We start from the raw sequence: 22010 nt of genomic DNA, 5'->3' as shown, positions 1-22010 counted from the left end.
TGAAAGTGTAAGTCACTCAGTCATGTCCACCTCTTTGAGACTGCATGGACTGTAGCCTACCAGGTTCCTCTGTCCACAGAAATCTCCAGGCAAGAATACTGGAGTGGTTGCCATGCCCTCCTCCAGGGGACCTTCCCAACCCAGGGATTGAACCCAGGTCTCTCACATTGCAGGCAGATTCTTTATCATCTGAGCCACTAGGGAAGCTCAAGAATACTGGAGTGGGTAGCCTATCCCTTCTCCAGTAGATCTTCCAGACTCAGGAATTGAACCAGGGTCTCCTGCATTGCAGGCTGATTCTTTACCAGCTGAGCTACCAGAGAAGCCCACAGGTTCCAGGGAAGCCCACAGGGATGGTTACTGATGACCTATTTGGAGATGGTTCCCTTAAAGATGAAGGTGAAAGTGAAAGTCGCTCAGTCGTGTCCGATTATTTGCGACCCCAAGGACCATACAATCCACAGAGTTCTCCAGGCTAGAATACTGGAGTGGGTAGCCTTTCCCTTCTCCGGAGGATCTTTCCAACCCAGGGATCAAACCCAGGTTTTGTGCATTGCAGGTGGATTCTTTACCAGATGAGCCACAAGGGAGGTATCCCTTAAAGATACCCTAGGAAAATGTGGTCAGTCACCTTTCTCTGTTTCTCAGGACCGCCAGCCCAGCTGGGGGCAGGAAGAGACAGAACAACAGATAATAGGGTGGGCAGACCCTGAATATTTGATACCCGGATCTGCCATCCTCTACAACCAATTTACACTGGGATATAATCAAGTGGTCATTATAATAATCATTATTTTCCTGACTGTTGATAATCTAAAAATAAACAGTTCAAAATCATGAACACATTTCAATGTTTCAATGTTATTATTCAAATCCAGAAAGATTTTTCATGTAAAAACTAATATTTGAGCTTGCGAATATTACATCTCACAGTTCTGTTTCACTGTTTTAAATTTTAAATGCAAATAAAAATTTCACATAGAATAACAAGACTGAAGTAAGTCGAGTTCTTTCCCTGTCTCTAGAAATCCCTGTGCTGTCACTGTTTACTTTGAATTTACCATTTAAACACAAGGATGTGTTTAGGAAGTACCACAGGGGTCAAGACACAGACAGGCCTTAAGTGAGATTGGTTGAACCCACGTTTTTAAGAATGGACTCTTGAAACACCCCTAGAGCTAAGTTTGTGTGTGTGTGGCTGACTTATTACCTTCAGGTGGAATGCAATTTGTATTAAAGGACAAGTAATAAGAATATGTTATTTTGAAGAGTACATATATTATTAAAACCCAACAGCAACTGCAACAGTTTTGTTTTGCCTTTTTTTGGCCCATGCCACACAGCATGTGGGTTCTTAATTCCCTGACCGGGGATCGAACCCACACACCCTGCATAGGATGCACTGAAAGCAGAGTCTGAACCACTAGATTTCAGGGAAGTCCTGGGAAGAGCGTTTTATCACTGACATTGTTTCGACTTGCTGCAGCAAGGTGAGAACACAACGTAGCATGGCTTAAGAGTTAGCTTTACACTGTTTTTACATCCCGTCAGATGGTGACCCCCTTCTTGCTTGCATCCATGGGCAGCCAGTCGCCACCAATTTGCCGATGGTACGGCCCAGGTGTGGCAGACACTGTTGGTTGCTCACCCAATAGCCTTTCCTGCTTCCTCCTGTAACAGAAGGGAATCTTGCTTGTCACTGAACATTAATGTTCTCAGGAGCAGAGAGCCTCTCCCCCCACTTCAGGGAGTAAATGTATTTTAAACCAATCACGGCAATCATTTCTCCTCTGACAGTGACTGGTTTAGGGTGAGTGTGGTTCTGGATTCTGGCTGAGAAGACGTGAGGATAAGTCTGCTGCAGTGGGGAAGAAAGATTTTCCTCTGGAATCAAATCAAATCAAGACAAACAAACTAGAGACACAGGGGGGACATTTCTCCCAGCATAAACTCACATATGCACACACCCTCTTCCCAGCTTTGGACACGTTGGGTGAGGAAGTGGTACCTACGCCACGAGAAGCAAGCTTCACCTCTAGGGGGATCAGGCGAAGGTGACAGCCAGTATGCTAAGGACAGCCCACCCAAAAGAGGAAACCACCTGCCCCTGGAGACTTTGCCATGTGAGACCATAGACCTATTCCTGAAGCCCCTGGACTTTCCCGGTGCTTGAGGCTAAAACTAAGCACAGAGTTGGGTGGGTGCACACGTGGTCACCCCAGGAAGTGGCTCAGCTCAGGATGAAGAAAACCAGGGAGAAGGGAGAGCACAGCATGTACTGGAAGAGAGGGCGGTGGAGAAGGGATGCTGGGCCAGGGGTCCTGACGGTTGGCTTCAGACGACACCATTGACTTGAATGTCTTGGCAACTGAACTGGAACCAAGCAGACTGAATGGATGGGTGAATGGGTGGGTGTGGCAAGGTCCACCTACGCCTTTGTAAGCCAGTGAGGCTGTTACTAGTGCAGTGCCCACCCGTCATAACCCATCAATCATCGCACTCATTACGCTCCTCCTCCCCAACCAAGCAAGGCATAGTAAATAATAAAATAGTGTGAACTGTGAGAAAGTCAGTGGCCCTGAGCCACTTGCTGATTCAGTCTTGATCTCAGCTAGAAAACAGAGCCGGAGGCCAGCTGATTCTTGTTGATGTACGGCAAAAGCCATCACAATATTGTAAAGTAATTATCCTCCAATTAAAATAAATAAAAGACAGAAAAAGAAGAAACACACACACAAAATGCTGACACTTCATTGGAGAAGTATAAGGCCTGGGAAAGGAGGGCGACGGGAAGGGGAGGGAGGTCAGGTCAGATGCCAAGCAAAGTGATGTGATGCCTACTGTGCTGGCCACCACCTGCTTAGCAGGGTGTCTGGCGTGCATGTCTCTTCCGGAGGGCGTATAAAGAGAAACCACACCAGGAAACAGTGCTCAGAGGGCAGGGAAAAAAAGGGAAGAATTCAGGGAGCTACCCTCCTGAGCTTCTAGGGTGCATCGTCTGGGACCCTCACTAAACCAGCCCTCATGGACTGGACGTGGAGGTGAGACTCAGCCTGAGTGGGGTGCTGAACCAGAGAGAAAAAGGAGGCGGTCGAGGGGACCAGCGACGACGCCTGCAGTGTGCGCGTGCGACTCGGGCTCTGAACACAGGTGTTGACCTTCAGTGCAGAGGGGCAACCCATCCCACATGGTCCCACGTCTGTCCCTCGCCGTGTGGGGCTCAGACAGCCTTCGGGAGGCCTCGACACCTTCTTCACCAGTCTTCCAGTCCTTTCCTCATCACCCTTCCAGTCTGCTTTCAAAGCAAGTCCCTTGGGCTGCGCATAAAATTCCATCAGTGCCTGTAGTAAGAGAGAGTAAAGAGGAATTATGGCTGCTCCTTGCTCGGCTGGGTTTTGTAGAATTACCCCAAAGCAGTGTTTATCATGCCATTGAGCTGGAGGCCCATGCTTGATGTGCTATCTGTCCTGACCCCGATCTCTCTCTGCATCGCTGCCCTTCCACCAGCTCTCCTACAGTCTGGCTCATTCTAGGGTCATTGCTGACAAGTGTATTACCGGTGTTTATCCATATTAAATCTTGTACCGTTGACTGCCTTCTTCTCTATTTCTCTAAACCTTCTTTGGTCCTCCTGCAGTTTCCCTTCCTGCCTTGCCTAGTTCTTCCTGGAAAGGCAAAGCCTTCTAAGACAGGAGTTCTAGTGAAGCTTGTTGCTAATTGTTTACGAGGGATGAAGTTGTAAGGGGAGGCCCTGGCCCCAAGGCTGGAGCCTTCATCTGGAATTGGTACTAACCCGTTCATAACTGCTTCCCAGGTGGCGCTAGTGGTAAAGAACCCACCTGCCAATGCAGGAGCCGTAAGAGAGGCAGGTTTGTTTGATTCCTGGGTTTGGAAGATCCCCTGGAGGAGAGCATGGCAATTCACTCTGGTATTCCTGCCTGGAGAATCCCATGGGCAGAGGAGCCTGGGAGGCTACGGTCCATGGGATCACAAAGAGTGGGACCTGAGTGAAGTGGCTTAACAAGCACACACTCATAATTACCTCTTTCCGGGCGGTGCGGACTTCACTGATGCGACTGGCTTCATTACAATTTACATTTGGGAAGGTAACTGCTGGCCAGCACGTTTCTGATGTAAAAACACAGTCGAAAGCTCTCATCTTAATCATGTTTTACATAGCTTGAGCACTTTACAGTTTATAAAACACTTACATTTGATTTTTCCTAAAACCTAAAAGCATGCGCTGTTTTTCCCTCTCCATAAAACATTTTACTAGAGCAAAAATGAAATGCATTTTATTCTAAAGAATAATGAAATAAGAAGTTCTACCTTAATTGAGCCATTAGGAAATGAAATCGTGTTTCAGCGTTCCCCGTGTTGACTTTTATATCATTAACGCTAGGGAGACAGGCTCAGCCAACACGTTTCTTTGTTTCCCACTAAATGGCAACACTTAACACGTGTGTGTTAGCTTACAATTAATTTTCCCAAAGTTTCACATATTTAATAATTTCTTTGAGGTAATTGTCTCTGAGAGTAGAAATGTACCGGGAGGCATAATTTGTTGAGTTTGCCAAACAAATTCTTCATTCTTTCTGTGGCCAGTTGTTGACCATGAGACTTTGGCAGTTAAAACTGTCATCCAGCACAGGAAGGGAATGATTTCAGTGAGCTCAGACTCTTGCATCTTCCCATACATAGAAAAACGCTAAATTCCTTAACTCGAGATATTGGCTTCCTTGAATTAACAATCATCTTTTGATGTTCAGCCCACCTGTCCTTCGTTGCAAAACTTCTGTATGTTTTGGCTCCTTCCCTCGCCTCCTCAGAGCGGTTCTGTCTGGGCCACTTGAGATGCTGTCTTGGGGGCTTGCAGTTCTAAAAATTCCCACTGAATAAAACATAACTCTGAAAAAAATACAAATATATTAAAAAAAAAAGCTATCATCAAAGAAAATCTGGCCTTTTACTGATGATAAGGCCCTAGAAACAAACCGCTTGTTTGATATTTGAAATCAACCATGTTTTATGCACAAACTGATGCAAAAGTCACAAGAAATTGGGTGATAAATTAATATGTGACACAGATGAAAATAAGGTCAGATTTCTTTGTTATTAGTTTTGATAAAAATCCACCATCCACTGTAATGGAAAATACTTAATTAGGCAGTTCATTCATTCAGTCAATAGCGAGACGTTTAATGCCTTTTAGGTACCAGGTGCTATCAAGGTACATTCTTCTTCTCCACTGACCCTCCTCCTCATTCTGTACCTCCTCTTTCTTCCTCTCTTTGTACTCCCCCTCCTGTTCCTCTCTCTTCTTCCCAAAATTGGGCAGGTGGCAAAGCTCTTAGAGTCATGATGTGTTCCTATTCTCCGGGAGATGAGGAAGGGGAAAGATCTCTGTTTCTTTGGAGGGACACGTCTCACCTTCCTGCCTGCTCACTGCAGTTGCCGTCTTGCACAGGGAAAGGAATCTTTTGGGCACACAGAGAACTTCAATATGCCATGCAGCTGTGTTAGTGAGAATGGAATCTTGAGACTCAGGGAAAAAAAAATGATAATCACAGAGCTTTGAAATATCTGGAAGTTATTCCTCCAAGACCCCTGGTAGGGGTTTCAGATAATGAAGTGGATAGTAGTGGTGGGAGGGACCCCAAGCATTTATCCACTCAAGACGTAGCCCCCTTCACATTTCATCTTTGGTGTCACAGTGGCAATGCCAACAGGACACGAGCCTTCTTGCCCCAATAATAGCCCCTTACAGCTTCAGGAAAAGCCATCATGTTTCCGCAGCATTTATCTGTCAGCAGGAGACTATTATGGGAGCACAAACTCGCATTGTATTAGCGTTATCAGTTCATTATGATCCTTGGGACGTGTGCCAGCCAGTGGGCTGCCAGTCTGCTGACCAGCACAGGGGGATATAACTCCACATCCCAAAATTCAAGCCTTGAGAAGACAGCGGGCCCACAGGGGTGTGTGGTCGGGGACATTTTCTCTGGCCAGGAGTTCACAGAGCCCTGGCTTGATCAGCAAGATCCCCAGAGATGCCCAGGTCAGGCTCACTGTCCAGGCTGGGCCCATCTTAGTCCTCACGGACCATCAATGGATGCACTCTCCCAGCTCACCTCCCCCAGTGCTCACCCTGGGGTGGAACAGTGCTTACCCTGGCGTGGATTGTGATCAGACAGTTCCATGGAGGCACCCTCTCCTTCCTGGGCTGGTGGTAAGGAGTAACTACACGCCTTGTAGGCATCGTTCTCACCTGGAAACTTGGTGCGGTGAAGGTGGATGCTGTCGAGGGACAGGGATGCTATAAACAATTAGTGTCTCGCGTTCACTGTGCTTAGGGAGAATGTGGCAGAATCTCCAGAAACTCCTATTGGGTCTTGTCTTTTGTGATGAGGCCATCAGGTCCTCCTGCTGGGTTGCCTGGCTTGAAAGAGGAGAAAAGCCTCCTCATTGTTGGGCTGGAGAGTAGCCAGTGCAGGGAGGGGATTCAGAAATCTGAGAGACATTGCTTGCTGCTGTTGTTTCCTGTGCAGAAAAGATCAGTGTCAGAGCAGGGTGGGGAGGCACCTCGAGACAGCACACACTCCAAGGGCGGAGATCTTCACCACATTTGCGGCGACGGGTGATGCTCTGGGTTCAGCTGCATAGATTATGGCTAGGCAGCTTGAGTGGTCCTCAAGATCCAGGTGCAGGCATTCAGACAGCCCATTCTAGGACTTAGCCAGACTGGGATGGGAAAGAGCGGGTGGATAGTGTGGACCTGGGTTCGGCTATTTGTGAGACACTGGGTGCTTTTTGTATCCAGGGAAACATAGGTTTGGGGGACAGAACAGGCAGAGCAGTGTCTGGGAATCTTTTCCTATTTATCTGCCTCCTGGAACCCAACCCCAAGGAAACCACTTGGGGAAGGGTCCACACTCTTCCACTTGGGGAAGAGTGGAATATTCCTTAGGAGAGAGCTTGAACTTGGGGAAGGAGGGAGGAGGGAAAGTGAAGAGACCTGCATACAAAGAACTAGGAATAGAATAAGTAGAAATCCATGCTTTGTCAGTTCTTCACTGTGTGACCTTGGGTAGGTCACTCCACCACACAGGGCCACTTAAAAATTTCCTTATTTATAAAGTCTGATGATGGTTCTAAATGATTGCCCGAACCCTCCCCACTCCCACCCCCCGCCCCCCAGCCATAAGGTCTTGTGAATGTAAGAAATGTCCATTTAAAGGAGTGTGTCACAAGAAATATGTCAGTTGCTGTTCCCCTTCTACCCTCCACAATTCCTGTGTCCGATGCTTTTTGTTCCATTCTCCTTGGGCTGACTTGCCCACCTGGGGGTGCCAATATGGGGACAGAGGAGAGTAAAGAGGTGGCTTAGAGCTTTTTGCTGGGGTGGGGGTGGGCTAGAAATAGTACCTGCTCCGGGTGGGCAGTGGAAGATTGAGAAGATGATGGGCCGAACGACTTCCGAGCTTGCGGGAGCCCAAGAGATCTGCCCACCCTGACTCTACCCCCCAGTACCACCTTTGCTTTCTGGAGAAGAGATGACTTCGGCCAGGCCATGCAAAATGGTCAGGACCAGAGCCCAGGCATCCTCTGCACTCGCCCTCCAGCTAGAGGCCCGGAACCCACCCTGGCTTTGGGAAGGAACCCCACCCGCCATGAGCTGGCTGGGGACAGAGGGGAGGAGAAAAACTGGTCCCACAAAGAGTGTGTGTCCTGGCCGCACTTGCCTGGGAAACCACAGGAGAAGCCTGGCCCTGCCAGCTGGATCAGGTTCCCCAGGGTGTCCGTGCCGGTGGGCCCTCTCCTCCCCTGCAGTGGAGTCTGCAGGCTCACACTTGCCATGGAGGGAAGGGAGGAAGAACTCTGCTCCAGGGCCGTGTGTGATGGGGCTGGACAGTCACTGCAGAGGAGGACGACCAAAGAGGGCTGGAGCTCAGGGACCTCTTTCTCGCCCTGGAGGACACTCAGCTAGGGCACAGGGGTGAGGCCCTTAGCTACCTGTGCCCCTGTGCCTTGTATGCTGACAGCAGTTGTGCGGGCGTGAGCCTGGCTTTTTTCATGTTAATTTTTACTGGAGTATAGTTGATTTACAGTGTTGTGTTTCTCTGCTGCATAGCCACGCAAATCAGTTATAGATATACCCGCTTTTGTGTAGATGCTCTTCCCATATAGGCCATTACAGAATATTGAGCAGAGTTCCTTCTGCTATACAGTAGGTACTTGTTATCTATTTTATATACAGTAGTGTGTATATGTTTTGAACCAACACAGACTTTCTGTTTTCCCTCATTTGCACCCAGTGGCTTTGCATCCACTCCAAGCTGTGAAGTTGTCTTTCTTTTCACACTCCACTGAGTGTGCTCTATCTCCAGTTTACAAAAAGTGCACCCCCGAAAATACCCAGTGGATCTCAAACAACCTGTTAGGAGCTAAGTCCCTGAGGGGCAGCCAGCCTGTCCCCACAGCAGACGGCCCCCGCCCCACTCTAAACTGCTATGGTCTGACATTTCATTCAACAGAGTTTTTAATCAAGCAACTGCCATGTGCCAGGCACTGGTAAACACTGGGGATTCTCCAGTGAACAAAAACAGACAAGGTCCCTGCCCTTACAGAGCTTACAGTCTAGTGGTGCGTGTGTGTGTGTGTGTGTGTGTGTGTGTGTGCACGCGCGCACGCGCACATGCATTCAGGGGGTGGTATTTGTCATACCAATATATGTATAATTGCAAACTAATAAATTACCTGAAGCAAGGCAAATAGCAGAAGCTTCTGATGTGATCTGGAAGCTGGGACGTCCTCGGTGGCAGGGACAAAGCCTGAGGGGGCCACCTCACGGGCTGAGACAGGGCGTGGAGACACATAGGCGCTTGTTATCTGGGGGGTGCTGGTTGGCCATGGGGAAGGACTGGGGTCTCTTTCCTAAATGCAACAAATTTCGAAGGGGACTTTGGATGTTCATTTTACAAAGCGCTCCCTGGCTGCTAAGTGCTTAGCGAGTGGATTTCCAGGGGCCAGAAAGGATGCAGAGAAGCCAGTCTGAGGTCTTGGCAAGACATGGTGGTTGGATCTCTGCACCCCTCTTTCCATTTCCGATGTAACCAAGTACCTATGTGATTACAAAAAAAATCCAGGGCTGCTGGGGGCTCTACTGACAGAGCCGACATCTTCATCCATCTCTCTGTGAGATACCTGCCAGCGCCCCGAGCCTGGAGAATCCCACGCGGTCCTCCACTTCAGCACAGAGGAAAAACCTCAGCTCGGTTTCCCAGCCTGCACGAGCTTCCATTTATCCAAGTCAAGTATCATCTGCCGTCCTGCCGCCCATTCCCCAGCCCCTCCCCGGCGGCCGGCCCCTCCTGGGGTTTCTCACAACCCTCCTGCTTTTATTCCTGAAGTGCTTGAACACTGCCTGCAGTTACAATCCATTTAGACTTTATTCTGATGATAAAATGATGTTTTCCCCCCTACTGCTCATTGTCTTTTGTAGACTATAGGAGAATAAGGTGATGGTCTCTCTTGAGGGCTTTTTTTCCCCTCCCTTTTAAATAATTCTATACCTATCCCCTCCCCACACTCATTTGAATCATCAGATTGATTATTATCCCTGTGGCTGGCACATCTCAAAAGATGACAAGCCCCAGAAGAAGGACTGGGGCTCGACTTACAGCTGGTTTTGGTACAGTAATACTCGGGTTCATGGAGACAGCAGCAGACAGGGATGCAGGTATGTTCGTAGCTGGGGATTCAGGTGTGTATGTTGAAGTGTCTACTTGTGCCGTGAAGTGGATGTGGCTGGTAAGTTGGTTGTTTTAACCATAGTTGTGTTTTTCTAAGCAGACAGGAATTTATTTGCTTGTGTCTGTGTCCTGGGAACATTTCTGAGGGTTGCCAATGAAGAGAACATCACTGTATACATCTTGAGTGTTTTATAGCATCAAGCCCTGCCGTCTAGTCCTGTGAGAGCTGTTCAGAACCCACTGGCCCAGGTGATGAGAGCTGGGAAGGGAAGCATCCCCTCTCTTGCTGGGGCTCACCTACAGGCCTGACCCTTTGCACTTTTATGCACCAAACACCAGGTGTGAGGCTCTGAATTTCTAAGGAGCTGGCCTCTTCTTTTTGATAGGCGGGAGGAGAAATGGGTCTCGTTTTTAAATTTAAAAAAGACCCCTTCCAAAAGGCTGAGATGAGTTTGCTGGACTTGCCAGTTAAAAGATCAGACTGGGGGTTGGGGGTGGAGAGGATATATAAGGGGCACACCTTTCAAGTCCCCAGCCCCACCAGCCAGTTGGGCTAAAAAAAAAATTTTTTTTTTCTTTAATGGCGAGAGGACAGGCCTTGCGGCTCTACAGCACAGTTCTCCTACTCCTCCTGAGGTGGGGACCTCGCGCGAGCGCCTGGTTCCATTGAAGTCTCTCTGGCTCACCCCCCTCCCCCCACCCCAGCTCGATTCTGTCACTTTAAGTCCAGCCCCTGAGAGATAGCCAATAGGAGCCAAACCATACATCAGTCTCCCAGCCTTAAAGCTACAGTAGGGTTAGCGGGCTCCAAGTCTCTGGTGCCCGAGCCGCCTCCACCGCTTCGCATCCCCTCTGCCCGCACAGGAGTGTGTGCCCGAGTGCGGGAGCTCTGGGCTGGGCGCGCACGGCTCTCGGCCTCCCTCGCGCCCCGCCGCGGCGCTTCCATCCACCCACTCCGCCTTGGCCGGCTCACCGTGCCCCTACCCGGACTCGCACCTCGCCGGTGCCCTTCACTCGCTCTTCCGCGTGATCTCCCCGCCGCCTTTTCTCTACCAACTGGGAATGCTAAAACGGGACTGATGGACGTGTCCGAACTCTGCGTCCCTGACCCCCTCGGCTACCACAACCAGTAGGTGCTCGGCTTCTCCGTCTGTGTCTGTCCTTCTGCCTGTCCGGCCGTCTGTCTTGAGTGTCGCAGTTCTTCTAGGCATTCTTGAAGTGGCAGGGACCCCGGGGGTGGCGGGGGGGAGGTGAGGGCACTTGGGGGGGACGTCGGAAGGGGAAAACCGCACACTTTTCTGGGTTTCCTTCTGGGGGTGAACCCGACTCTAACTTTTCCCTCACCCGCCCCTCCCCCCCGCCCCGCCATCCCGCATTTTGACAAACCCTCACTCTTAGGTAAGAGCAAAGCTTTTCGCATTCACTCCGATCGTCCCCCGCGGGGAGAAAATATTTGAGTTTCTGTGGAATGGGGAGGAGCGAGCCCAGAACAGGTGCGGTAATGTCTCAAGGATGTCCCGTCCCCACTCGGGAAAGCGTCCCTGCGGGCCCTTTGACTTTAATGTTTATTTTCATACGGGGGACCAGAAGCGGTCCAGGCAAGGGAGCGAAACTGAACGTGCCGCGCAGGTTTGGAAACAGAGAGGCGAGCACGGTCCCGCGCTACGGTCCCAGAGCGGCTCCCCGAGGGCGCGCACGCGGCGCGGTGGACCCAAGCCCCCCCGCCACCTGCTCCCAGGGGTGCGGGCGGCGCGGCCGGGTTAGACTGCGCCCCGCATGCCCCGCCACGGGATGCCCGCCTCCCTCCAGGAGTGGGGACAAACGGCTGGACGCTGCAGCGGAAGCAAAGTTGGCTCTCGGCTTTAGGCAAGGCGGTGCTGGGTGATTTCCGTGCCCCGGGGCGGCTTTGCGCTCGCCTCCCTGGAACCTGGGGTGGTCTGAGTCGCTTGCACGCGGGTGGTCGGCGGGGGCTGCGGGGCTAGACACCGGGTAACCGCAGATCCCCGGACTTGGGCAGCTTGCCGAGTGCGCGGAGTGGGGACGCGCACAACTGATCCCCCAAACGGTCGAACGCTGCCCCGCGCGACCATCCTTGACTTTGCGAGGTCCTGCTCCGGCCACCCGCCGTTCCCCTCCCAGGCCCTCCGCGGTCGTCGTCCCACCTGCCCAGGTACCTGTCCCGGGCTCCCCGCGGGCGCTCCAGGCGCCGCCGCGCTCCGGGCAGGTGTCCGGGGCGTCTGGGTGTGGGCGCACTCCATGTGGTTCCCCCGGAAGGCTTCAGATAATACTACAATGAAAACTCTAGATTCTCGTGGATCTGCTTAACTTCTCGCTATTCTTCCTCCTCTCCCCCACCCCCACCCCCCACCCAAGCAAGCTGAACTACTAAAGTCAGTTCTCCTTCGGTCATCCTTTCGTTTTTTGTACCACCCCCTCCTCCCAGGAACCACGACATCCCTAAAACAATACTCTGGATATCGTGGGGTCCCAGTGAGTGTGATTACGCCCAGCGCTGAACTGAATACCTCCAACCCCAGGTGGACCGCGCCTAAGAGAGAAGGCAACTTCACAGCAGCGTCTCCTGAGGGGCGACCGCAGGGTCCAGCCTCCACGCTGACATTTTTGATTCCAGTTTTGGGGTTTCCCTGGGCAGAGAGTCCTTTCAGTGCCGCCAGAATTGAAACAGAGTGTCAGAAGAAGGCGATTGGATTAGGAGATGAGGGGGATCTTGGATTCAGATTTCCATCAGTGTGAAAAGTGGCTTTTAATTCTCTTTAAAGGTTATACTGATCCCAGCTTGTATGGCTGGTGCAGTTGGGGTGGGGGCCCATTTCACAGTATGGTGGTCCCTCCCTAAGGGAGGGGGAGCCCCCAAAGAAACCTCCTGGGTGGGTGAGACTGTGAACTGTGTATGATGCTCGTGGGGCATTTCCGCACATAAAATTACCAAGTACGACAAATATTGGATATTTAAATTATTTAGTTTTCATCTCTCCAGAGGTGACTTCTTTAGTTGAGCTTGAAATATCTATGTATTTGTCCCTGGATCAAGTCACAGTCAATAAATATGAAATTTTGTATGGGGGAAGTACATCTTTTGATTATGTTGACCAGGAAAGCAAAGAGAGATGGGGGATTTAGCAGCTGGGTAATTCATCGAGTTGACGGCAACCCTGGCTTGAGTTTGAGGAGAAATATGGGCAAAGAAGGAATGTCAGGGAAGCAGCAAAGGGGAATGAGGTAGCCGAGGTCCTGGGTGCCTGGGAAGGGTTTGAAGTGGAAATCAATTATAAAGTAAGCCTGATAGTGATCTGGATTTGGACTCCCTAGCCTTCTTGTTTTTGTTTGTTTGTTTTTGCAAAGAATTAGCTTCTCACTCCATGGGGCACAGGAAAAGCCAGAAACGTGCCTGCTTCTTCTACGGAGGATCTAAGCATCCCGGTGAGATGCCGTTTCTCAGAGCCCCAAACCTGCTGGGCTGCAGTCCAAGCGTTAGTGAGCCGGGCCCCCATACACAGGTGCGTGCCTTCTGGAGAAGGCATACCTCTGCTGTGGTTACTGGGGTACAAAATTGCCAAGGACGAGCTTGTAGAGGTCGGAGGCTGCTGTTGGGGGAGGCAGCTTTCTGACCACCACCCCCCGGTGTTTCTCTGCTTCACAACAAGTAGCTTTAGAGCCCCCTGGTAGCAAAGTGACAAGACACAGGACTGCATTCTCTGGTTTGTTGGAAGGACGGTAGAATGAATCCATCCATTATGGTGCCGAGGTTTCTCTGGAACCTATACGAGACTGGGTGGGTTCGAGTGCTCTGTACAGATAGTTTCTACCTATTTGCCTTAGTTGACATTCCCGGACTTGAAAAAAAAACTCAAGGGCGCAGGGACCACAGTCCAGCGAGGAAGAACTCCCCAGACTTCCCTTTCACCTGCTAATATACAGAGAGCGATCTTTAATATTTTAGAGTTATTTTCACTTTCCAGGTGAGAAATTCACTTTCACACACACACACACAGATACACTGGGACCTTCATACCTTTCTCTCCTTCATTTTCATTTTCCTGTAGCCAATCCTGTAGGTGACTCCATTACCATTTCTAATCAATATTTTATGTACATATATAATCAGCAGAGTCGGAGTGAGTGCGCTGGCTTGTGTGGGCCTGTGTACAAATGCGTTGGGGACGGACCCGATGGAGATCCTTGGCAGACAATCTGGGGAGTTGCGGGGGGGCTTCGTCACCCACCATCCGATGACCACTTTGCTGATGTTAAAGAAACAGAGAACAAACTGTCCCAAAGGTAAAATATGTGGGTTCACAAGTAGGAAAAATGCCACATGGTAATTCAGAATCAGTGACCCAGAGAAAAACAAAGGGGGGAATTAATTTTTAATGGTACATTTAAAAATAAATCACGGGAGGACATTCATCTTGGTTTTCTGAGGGAGGGGCTCCAGGAAATAAACCTTTCGGTGTCTGCAGCCCCCTCTGGAAGGTGTGGGCTGCCGTGGAAGAGGATGGGCTTGTTCAGGCCTGAGGGCGACAAGCTTAGCAGGAAATCAGAGGGCCCCAGTCCTGGGCAAGGCCCTTTCCAGCTGAGTGAGATCTTGACATCAACTGGAAATTTCCTCTCGGAGCTTATTTCCGCAACTCCATTTTAGAAACAGTCCTCAATTTTTACCAACAATTGGAACATACGAAAAAGATGTTTCTTAAACAAATGTATATGAAGAAACAGACTGACCCACCAAACAAGAACCTTTTCATTCTATTGATTTGGAGGAATCAATACATATTCCATTTAGTCCGGGAGAGGAGAGACAGAGGGGACTTACGGGGAAAGCTCTGTGAGGGAAGTGGCTGTGGTAGGGATTTCATGTCACAACCCCGCCTTCTCGAAGTGTCCCGGCTCTAGCCCAGGGGGCCCTTGTGACTCTGTCTGCTTGATTTGTGTTCCTGATAATGGGACATATTGCCAAATGCTTTCTTTTCTTTTTTTTAATTTTAAGATAATCTAAACTCAGTGAGAGTTTGTCTCCTTCTTCAGTCCTCTACAAAATGCCCAGCTTCTTTTGAGCACAGGAACTGGGAAGCTCTGTACAAGTCTGGCAGCCCAAAGGAAGGTGTGGGGTGGAGAGACATTGTCAGGGTGTTTGCATGGGAGGTGGGCTATGGAGCTGGCTGTGTGAATGAGCAGAATTCAAAAGGAAAGCGAGTTCAGTCAAACATTTAGACAAGAGCTGAGATGCTTTTGACCCGGTTCTGCAGCGCCCTTCCTTAGAACGTGTCTTCTGGACGCTTTAGGTGGTTTTCTCAGTATGATTTCTTTGTGGTTCTCATTTACGAGGACAGAATAGCAGGGATGCAGAGCCTAATCCACCTCTTCAAAGTCAAGTCCAGCCCACACCCTGAACACCCCAGGCTGGTGCCTTTTCACACCTACCAGCCATCATTCAGCTCTTTGTCTCTGCAAGCTCCAGTCCTCCCAGTCTCTTCCAGCTTGACCAGGAGGTCTGCCCAGAATTCGTTAGGACTCCTCCCAACTTTGCTGGGAGCTTCTGGCTTGAAGCTGGGTGGCTTTTGGCAGAACAGTCCCCTGGGGATTGCACAGCTTGAGTGCTGAACCTCCGATGTCCTCCACCGTGGCCATGGTTCCCAGAGGATGTGTGGGGCGCCAGCAGAGGGTCCACAGACCAGGCCAGGAAGCCCCGAAGGGCTCAGCTGGAGAATGGACTGGAAGCAGACATATCTGAGCTCACCTCCTGCCCCTGGGGCCATTTGCTGACTTCTAGGGATAAACAAAGGTCCAAGTGCTGGTGACTCCTGATTGGACTTCCTCTCTGCTGACCATCCCCTTTCTCAGGCTCAGGAGCGTTGGACCTCCGGGGAACTGTCAATGCATGATCATTCCTCGGAGGAGGGGTCCACGGGCCCCATGGGCTTCTACTGCCCCCGGTGTCCCCTGGTGTGGCTGGGGTGGCTTGCAGCAGGCTCACATCCTGGTTGTCCCATCCGCTGGTATGGCCAGGTCCCTGCACAGGGAGGTTGCGGTGTTTATAATTGCAAATGTAATTAGCAGACCAGCTCTGGGGGACTGGGATGCTCAACTTCTCTGTACATCAGAGTGACCCCTGTGCTGGCTGGCCGGCAGATTAACCCTTCCTGGGCCAGCACGCCCACCCACCCACACACGCTCCCCCTACCTCTAGTGAGGCCGCTGACCTTTCCCTGATAATGACAGGGCTGTCCCGGGGAAGGGGGTGGGAGGGCCAGACTGCTTTCTGGGAGCAGTTGTCAGGGCAGTGCCTGGGAGAGGTCAGTCACTGGGGGCGTGTTTCTTCCCTAGGCCACTGGGCATGTGACCCTCACCACTTGTGACAGTGTGACCCGCCCCCCCTGTGGCAGGCTGGAGCATTTCCTGGCACACTTACTGGGCCACACTGGAAGGAGGTCACTGGAGGACTGTGGGTGCATGCTGGTCAGTGGCTCTAGGGGCTTCGCTGGGGGAAGCAGGGCTCTGGAGGGGCCTCCTTGCACCTGTGACTGCCAGCTGGCTCGCAGGTTCTGCGGGGGTACCCTCACTCTCGATGTGTGTGTGGGGGCAGACTGTAGGAGAACACGGGCTCAATTTGTCCCTGGGAGCAGAGACCACCCCAGCCCTTTGCACTGCCACGATCAACCACCCAGCAAAAGACATGGACAAACCAGACAAGTGGGAAACTTGGAGCCCACGTATGGCCCCAGCCCCCCACCCCTCCTGTGAGTGCACTGATGTGTCTGCCTACCTAGAGTGCCTTTCTGTAGATCAGGATTAGAACAGAAAGGATTTTAATAGCCCCTCTACTTATAAGCATTGGCTTAAGAGAGTGTCAAGCTCTTTTTTGTTGCCGTTAACACCCCTGATACAGAGGATGTCTGCAAATGCCGAGGCACCAAAAGCCGCATCTGTTCCTAGGAAAGTGTCTGTGTGTGCACGTGTGTGAGAGCCACGGCGGGCTCCCCTTTCAGATGGGAGACGAGGGGCTCTGCTGTTTAAAGCCGGCCCCTGCTGGCCTGCCTTTTACCCCTTGCCTGGATTGAGGTCAGGCTGTGGCCACATTCCAGCGAGGGGCTGTGCGCCTTGGGGTTTTTCCGTGGTGTGGGAGGGAGCCCAGAGCAACCCAACAGGGCTGGCTGTCCCTGCCATCGGAGGAGTTCAGTTTTTCCTAAGAGGCTCTCTTCAGTTTTCTGGGCCTGGGTAGGGCTGGCAGACCCTGGAGAGGGCGAGCAGGCCGGCCTGCTCTTCTCCCGGAGAACAGATGGCCACACTCAAAGAGGCAGGCGGTTCTTCCCCAGGTCCCCGACTAACCCTTCTCTCCCTGGATATGGCCATCAACAGTCTTATCGCTAAAGGTCAAATGTATTCTTACGTCAAGGAAAATCAGACTGGTTTTCATTTGCCCATGGGACTTTCGATATGAAACTGGATGAGGTTAAAAAAAAAAAATCTATTGGCTAAATGCCTTAAATTCAGGATTGTGTGGTCTCGGGTTAAAATAAGCTCCAAATAAAAGTTTTCCTGGGGGTTAGAGACATAATTGTTTTTACATCTTCATTTGCCATGCTTTTTAACCTACACACGTTTTGTCCCAAAGAATTTTGTTTTCCTTCTCTTCCTCTCCACACCCCCGCCTGCCCGCCTTTAAATTTCTCTCCTCTGTTCCTTATGACTTTAAAAAATATTCGTCTTTTCAACACTGTCATTCAGCGTCCCCAGGATTGAGCCTTTTCTGGGAATGGTTTTCTGGATAATGTTATTTTGCTTCTCAATGTCATTTCATCCGGAGGTCAAAAGGCAGTTAAACAAACTCCAACAAGCTTTTGTTTTTATCTCCTGGTTTTAAATGTGATCAGTTTTCATTTTAAACTACATCAGAATCCTCTCCTGCCAATTACAGTAGCAGCCAGCCTCACGCCTGACCGTGAGTGTTTACTGAAACACTGCATTAAAATTGCACCAATGTGAAGTGCCCAATTAGAGTCAGGTCTTCCTATGGAGGAAGCTGTGAGTTTCAAAACCCCAATGCTAAGTGTTATTTTAACTTTATTTTTTTAACTGCTCAAAATAACTTACGTTCATAATGTTTTTCCCTTTTCTTGTTATATAATTCTTAAAGTATTATATTTACTTACCTTTACGTTTTTGGTGTTTTTACCTGGCTTGTATTTTTAAAAAGATACCCAGCAAGAGGTTTTTGAGCATCACTGGTCTTTTCCTGTGTTCTTGGTTTCCGAAAGACAGAGAACAAGAAAATACAGTCCTAAGGAAATGCTGTAGTTGGGGGGTTGACGATGTGAAGGGTGATGTTTCGAATGAAATTCTCTCGTATCTCTCTATTTAACATTGTCCTTTGTCTTTACTTATGTTTTCCCTCTATTTTCATTCCAACTTGCTCTAGCTTATTTATCCCTCTTTGGTTTTATATGTTTTAGAGGAAGGCATATAGGGTACGTGTGTGTGTGTGTGTGTGTGTGTGTGTGTGTCTACCTGAGCACATTTGTAAGTATGTGTGTGTGAGTGCTCGGGTGTGTTGGAATTGTTTTGAGGTGCTGAGCATGATTGGTTGAGAGAAGTCCCAAAGCAGAATGGCTGTTACGGGCCACCTCATTCTACTTCAGCCATTAAGACCTTGACCCACTGGTTGCATTTGGTAGGGAAATCAAAGAGGGTAAAAACCTCCTGTTGAAAGCACATTGCAGGTTGATTGTCTGTTACCCGAGGAGGTACGGGTGAGAGGCGATCAGGATGCCCCACACTTTATTCGAAGCCAACTTTTCCATCTCTCTGCTCTCTCACCTCACTTCCTCACACTTGGAGCTCTAGTTTGGGATCCTGGTGATGTGAGTGAATGAGCTGGTCTATGCTTTTGTTTTTGCCCTCCTAATCGATCGGGAGGAAACATTGCTTTTGATGGTGAGACATCTCTTCAGCCTGCATGCAGAGTGCAGTATCCAGCCTTTTCCTTTAGCCTCACTCTTTGTCATTTGTCCCGTGGGTATGTTGACATTGTCTACCTAAGCAGTCAGGCTAACAAGCTTTGGCAGAAAGAACACCGCTTTCACAGAAATGATAGCAAGAATGCAATGGTTGTAATAATTATAACAGTAATAACAGCTTGTAGCTTTTTCTTCCCCCAAAGCGCCAAGCAATTCTCATAACCATTCCCTCATAGTAACTGTATGAGGGTTGCTGTGTCTTGCCTCCAAACGTAAATGTTTTTCTGCAAGCATAACATGCCAAGGCTTCAGGTTTGCATGTCTAAATTCATCCAGGGGCAAAGAAAATGCCTGGTGTCTGAAATATGAACAGACAAAGGTAAAGGAGAATACAGTGTCCGACACACAGCCCCCTTGAGAAATGCCAGGTGTGTTGCCTTTGAACTGGTAAGGCAGAGATGTTTCTTGTAAAGGATTCTGACCTTCCTGTCACGATCAGCTGAGACCCATGCCGTGCTCTGCCTCTCCTTGCCCCCAGTGTTCCTTAGTGCCTCTGGCTGCGATCTCAGGAGAAGTTTGCAGACCAAAGGCACACAGAGGACAAGGGGGTTATGACTTGGCACATGTGAAGAGCTGGGAACAGAGCTGGGTGAAGAGAGAGGCAAAGTCACCTTGCCACCCTTGATCGCCTTCTCGGCCGTTCAGCGTCTCCCAGGGCTTTCTGTCTCTGTTCCTGGGTATCCCAGCCTGCTCTCTGGATGCAAAGATCGGAGGGACCGTGTCCGGAAGCCATCCCCTCTGGATTCCTGTGACCCTTTTGTGAATTTTCATGGCGATACCCAGATCTGAACCTGCTCACGTGCAAACTACTCATCTGTGCATTACTTTTGAAATTGGCTTGGCCTTTGTTATTTCCTCTCTCATCCCTGCCCCCCTTTTTTTGTTTGTGTGCCTTGGAAATAGGAGACAGCCTCAGACACCAGCCTAATACTATCAGCCAAACATAATCGGAGCCACCTGAGTATACCAAGGTCCCAGGACTGTCTGTAATTTTTTTCTACTTCAATATTCTTACTCAATTTCTACCACCACCACCCCCCACCCCGCCAAATACCCAACAACCCAAAGCTTTGGGTTATTAATTGATTATTATCTGATTTAACAAACAAGACGTCCTACCCCACAAGGAATCCCAGCAACACTCTGGCTGTGCCGCTCAGGCTGAGATCTGCTTTCTTCGCCCCCTCCATCGGTGAGAAACGTTATAGCTTGAATTCCCTTGTTGGACCCTGAGTAAAAAATTAATTCATGAATAATAAAAACCAATCAGTCTTGTTGAGTTTAAGAAGGATTAGGAGAAAGGGTGTTTTTTCTTACAGAGAACATTTGGAATCTGCGTGTCATTGTCACCGAGTGTTCGGGGTGGCTTGAGTGTGCCTTTATTCACAGCAAATGAGCTGTTTATTATCCCGAAGGGTAACACGTCTTCCTCAGTTGTAAGGCCAACTTACTGGAGGTTGTTACACGGGTTTCCCACCCAATTCTCTCCCACAGACCCATACAAATCAGTGATAATTCATTGAAATTAAGACAGTTTCCTGTGGAATCGGCACATCATCAAATAGCAACAGACCTGGCATTGCATTATGAATAAGCTGGTTTGTTGATGGAGTGGAGTCTGTCTCTCTGTTTCCCTCCCCTTTCTTTCCCTGGGAAGTAATTGACCAGAAATTTACATGTCTTTGCAAGAAGTACTGAAATTAGACTTGTAGATACTCTTTTAGTTTCCAGAATAGTATCTACTTCCCAGGGTGGCTGTGAAGATTAAACAGAGGTAATTCACAAGTGTCAGGCACATAGTGGGAGTACATTAAATGTTTGATGTTCTTATTAATTTTTTTATGTTATCTATTGGGAGTTACTTTTCATTCCTTTGATACAACTTCACAATGAGAGTCCTTCCTACTCAGGAGCGAGATTGGGGTGCTTGAACCGATTACTTGGTTTAATGCGATCAATGTGGCTTGGGTTTCCATATGTAACACAAGGGGATTATAGAAGGAATTATGACTTGGGACCCAAGGTGGTGAATAGGAAATTTCCTCTGAATGAATCCCTCTATCCTTGGACTGTGGGTAAAGTTGCCCAGTAAAATACAGGACCCTTGGTTGCATTTGAATTTTAGATAAACAACAAATATTTTTTTAGTGTAAGTATGTCCCATGTGATATTTGCTAAATCTGGCAACCCTACCCATGGGTGTTTTTCTTAAACTGATCTGATCAAGAAACACATTTCCCTTATTTTTTTCTACTTTTGACAAAGCTTCAAAGAATGATTATATGCAGTTTTTTCAAACTGTTTTTTAAATGACTATCTTTAACTTTTTGCAGATGTTAACTTGTTAGGTTGGTCATATCCTTAGACGTTAGTGGGTACAAGTCATTTCCGTCATCCAAATATATCGATAGAGTAGCAATCAGGTAAACACGTCTGCTGAATGAAGTCTTCTAGCGTAGCACCCAGAGCTACTGAATGTTGCTTTGGGGACGAACAGGGTAAGCAGAGTCTTTTAGGGAACTTGTCTCTGCATGATGTTTCTCTGACAAACAGGTTGAGGGACTGGATTACTAGAGGCTGACACCCCAGCAATTGGAGGCTACACTTGCGGCACCTTGAAGGCCAAAGCAGCAACAACCTCTTCCTGCCTTCCCACACAGGGACAGGAGGCTGGCCCTTCGGAGACATCCCCTAAGAGGGTGTGGAGGAAACAGCCCAGATCAGTGTTAGGTGGTAATGTGACAAGGACAACGGCCCGAACCTGATACAGCAGGCTGAGGGCATGCGTGAACTGGGACACACCAACGGGGGACCAGCGAACCCCAGCTTTTCTTCGCCTACCTCCCAGGGCGGCATAGTAGTTCAGCCCGGGGAAACACAACCATTGTTTTATGCGGGGTACCCTCACCACCCAGAGTATGGGGAATGGAAGAGCTCTAGAGCCCCCTGCAGGCCATAAATGGCACTGCACCTCATGGGTGACCGTCCCACTACAGAGCCTCCTGAGGGTGGGACGGAGTGTGGAGGATATCAGAAGGTGAACCTGTAGAAACGCAGGATCCTAGAGGACTGGGTGCAGAACCCCGGCTTCAGAAAGCAGCTCTGGTTTCAGAACTGCTTTTCGGATCCACACTCCACGCTTTTTAGCACTGTAGTTACTTCCTAGTCTGGTATGCCAATGACCTCCCGCTATGCCCGCGGACAGACGCAGGACGCTCACCGC

The 22010-nt window shown here is 49.5% G+C and overlaps 1 protein-coding gene across 2 annotated transcripts in view; it reads left to right on the top strand.

Moving 5' to 3' along the window:
* ESRRB (estrogen related receptor beta) overlaps positions 1-22010 on the top strand; it is a 182301-nt gene that overhangs the window by 60226 nt on the left and 100065 nt on the right. The window contains exon 1 of one of the 2 annotated variants that reach the window (XM_070378459.1): positions 10585-10881. The exons of the other annotated variant lie outside the window; for it this stretch is intronic. Within the exon in view, the coding sequence (XP_070234560.1) occupies positions 10832-10881 (50 nt within the window). The 5' untranslated portion in view covers positions 10585-10831. Of the gene's footprint in view, positions 1-10584; positions 10882-22010 lie in introns of those variants that run through there. 2 annotated transcript variants of the gene reach the window in all.

This window comes from Bos mutus, chromosome 10 (genome assembly GCF_027580195.1).
Source record: "Bos mutus isolate GX-2022 chromosome 10, NWIPB_WYAK_1.1, whole genome shotgun sequence".
Classification (NCBI taxonomy): Eukaryota; Metazoa; Chordata; class Mammalia; order Artiodactyla; family Bovidae; genus Bos; species Bos mutus.
This window is presented reverse-complemented; position numbering and strand designations above follow the sequence as displayed.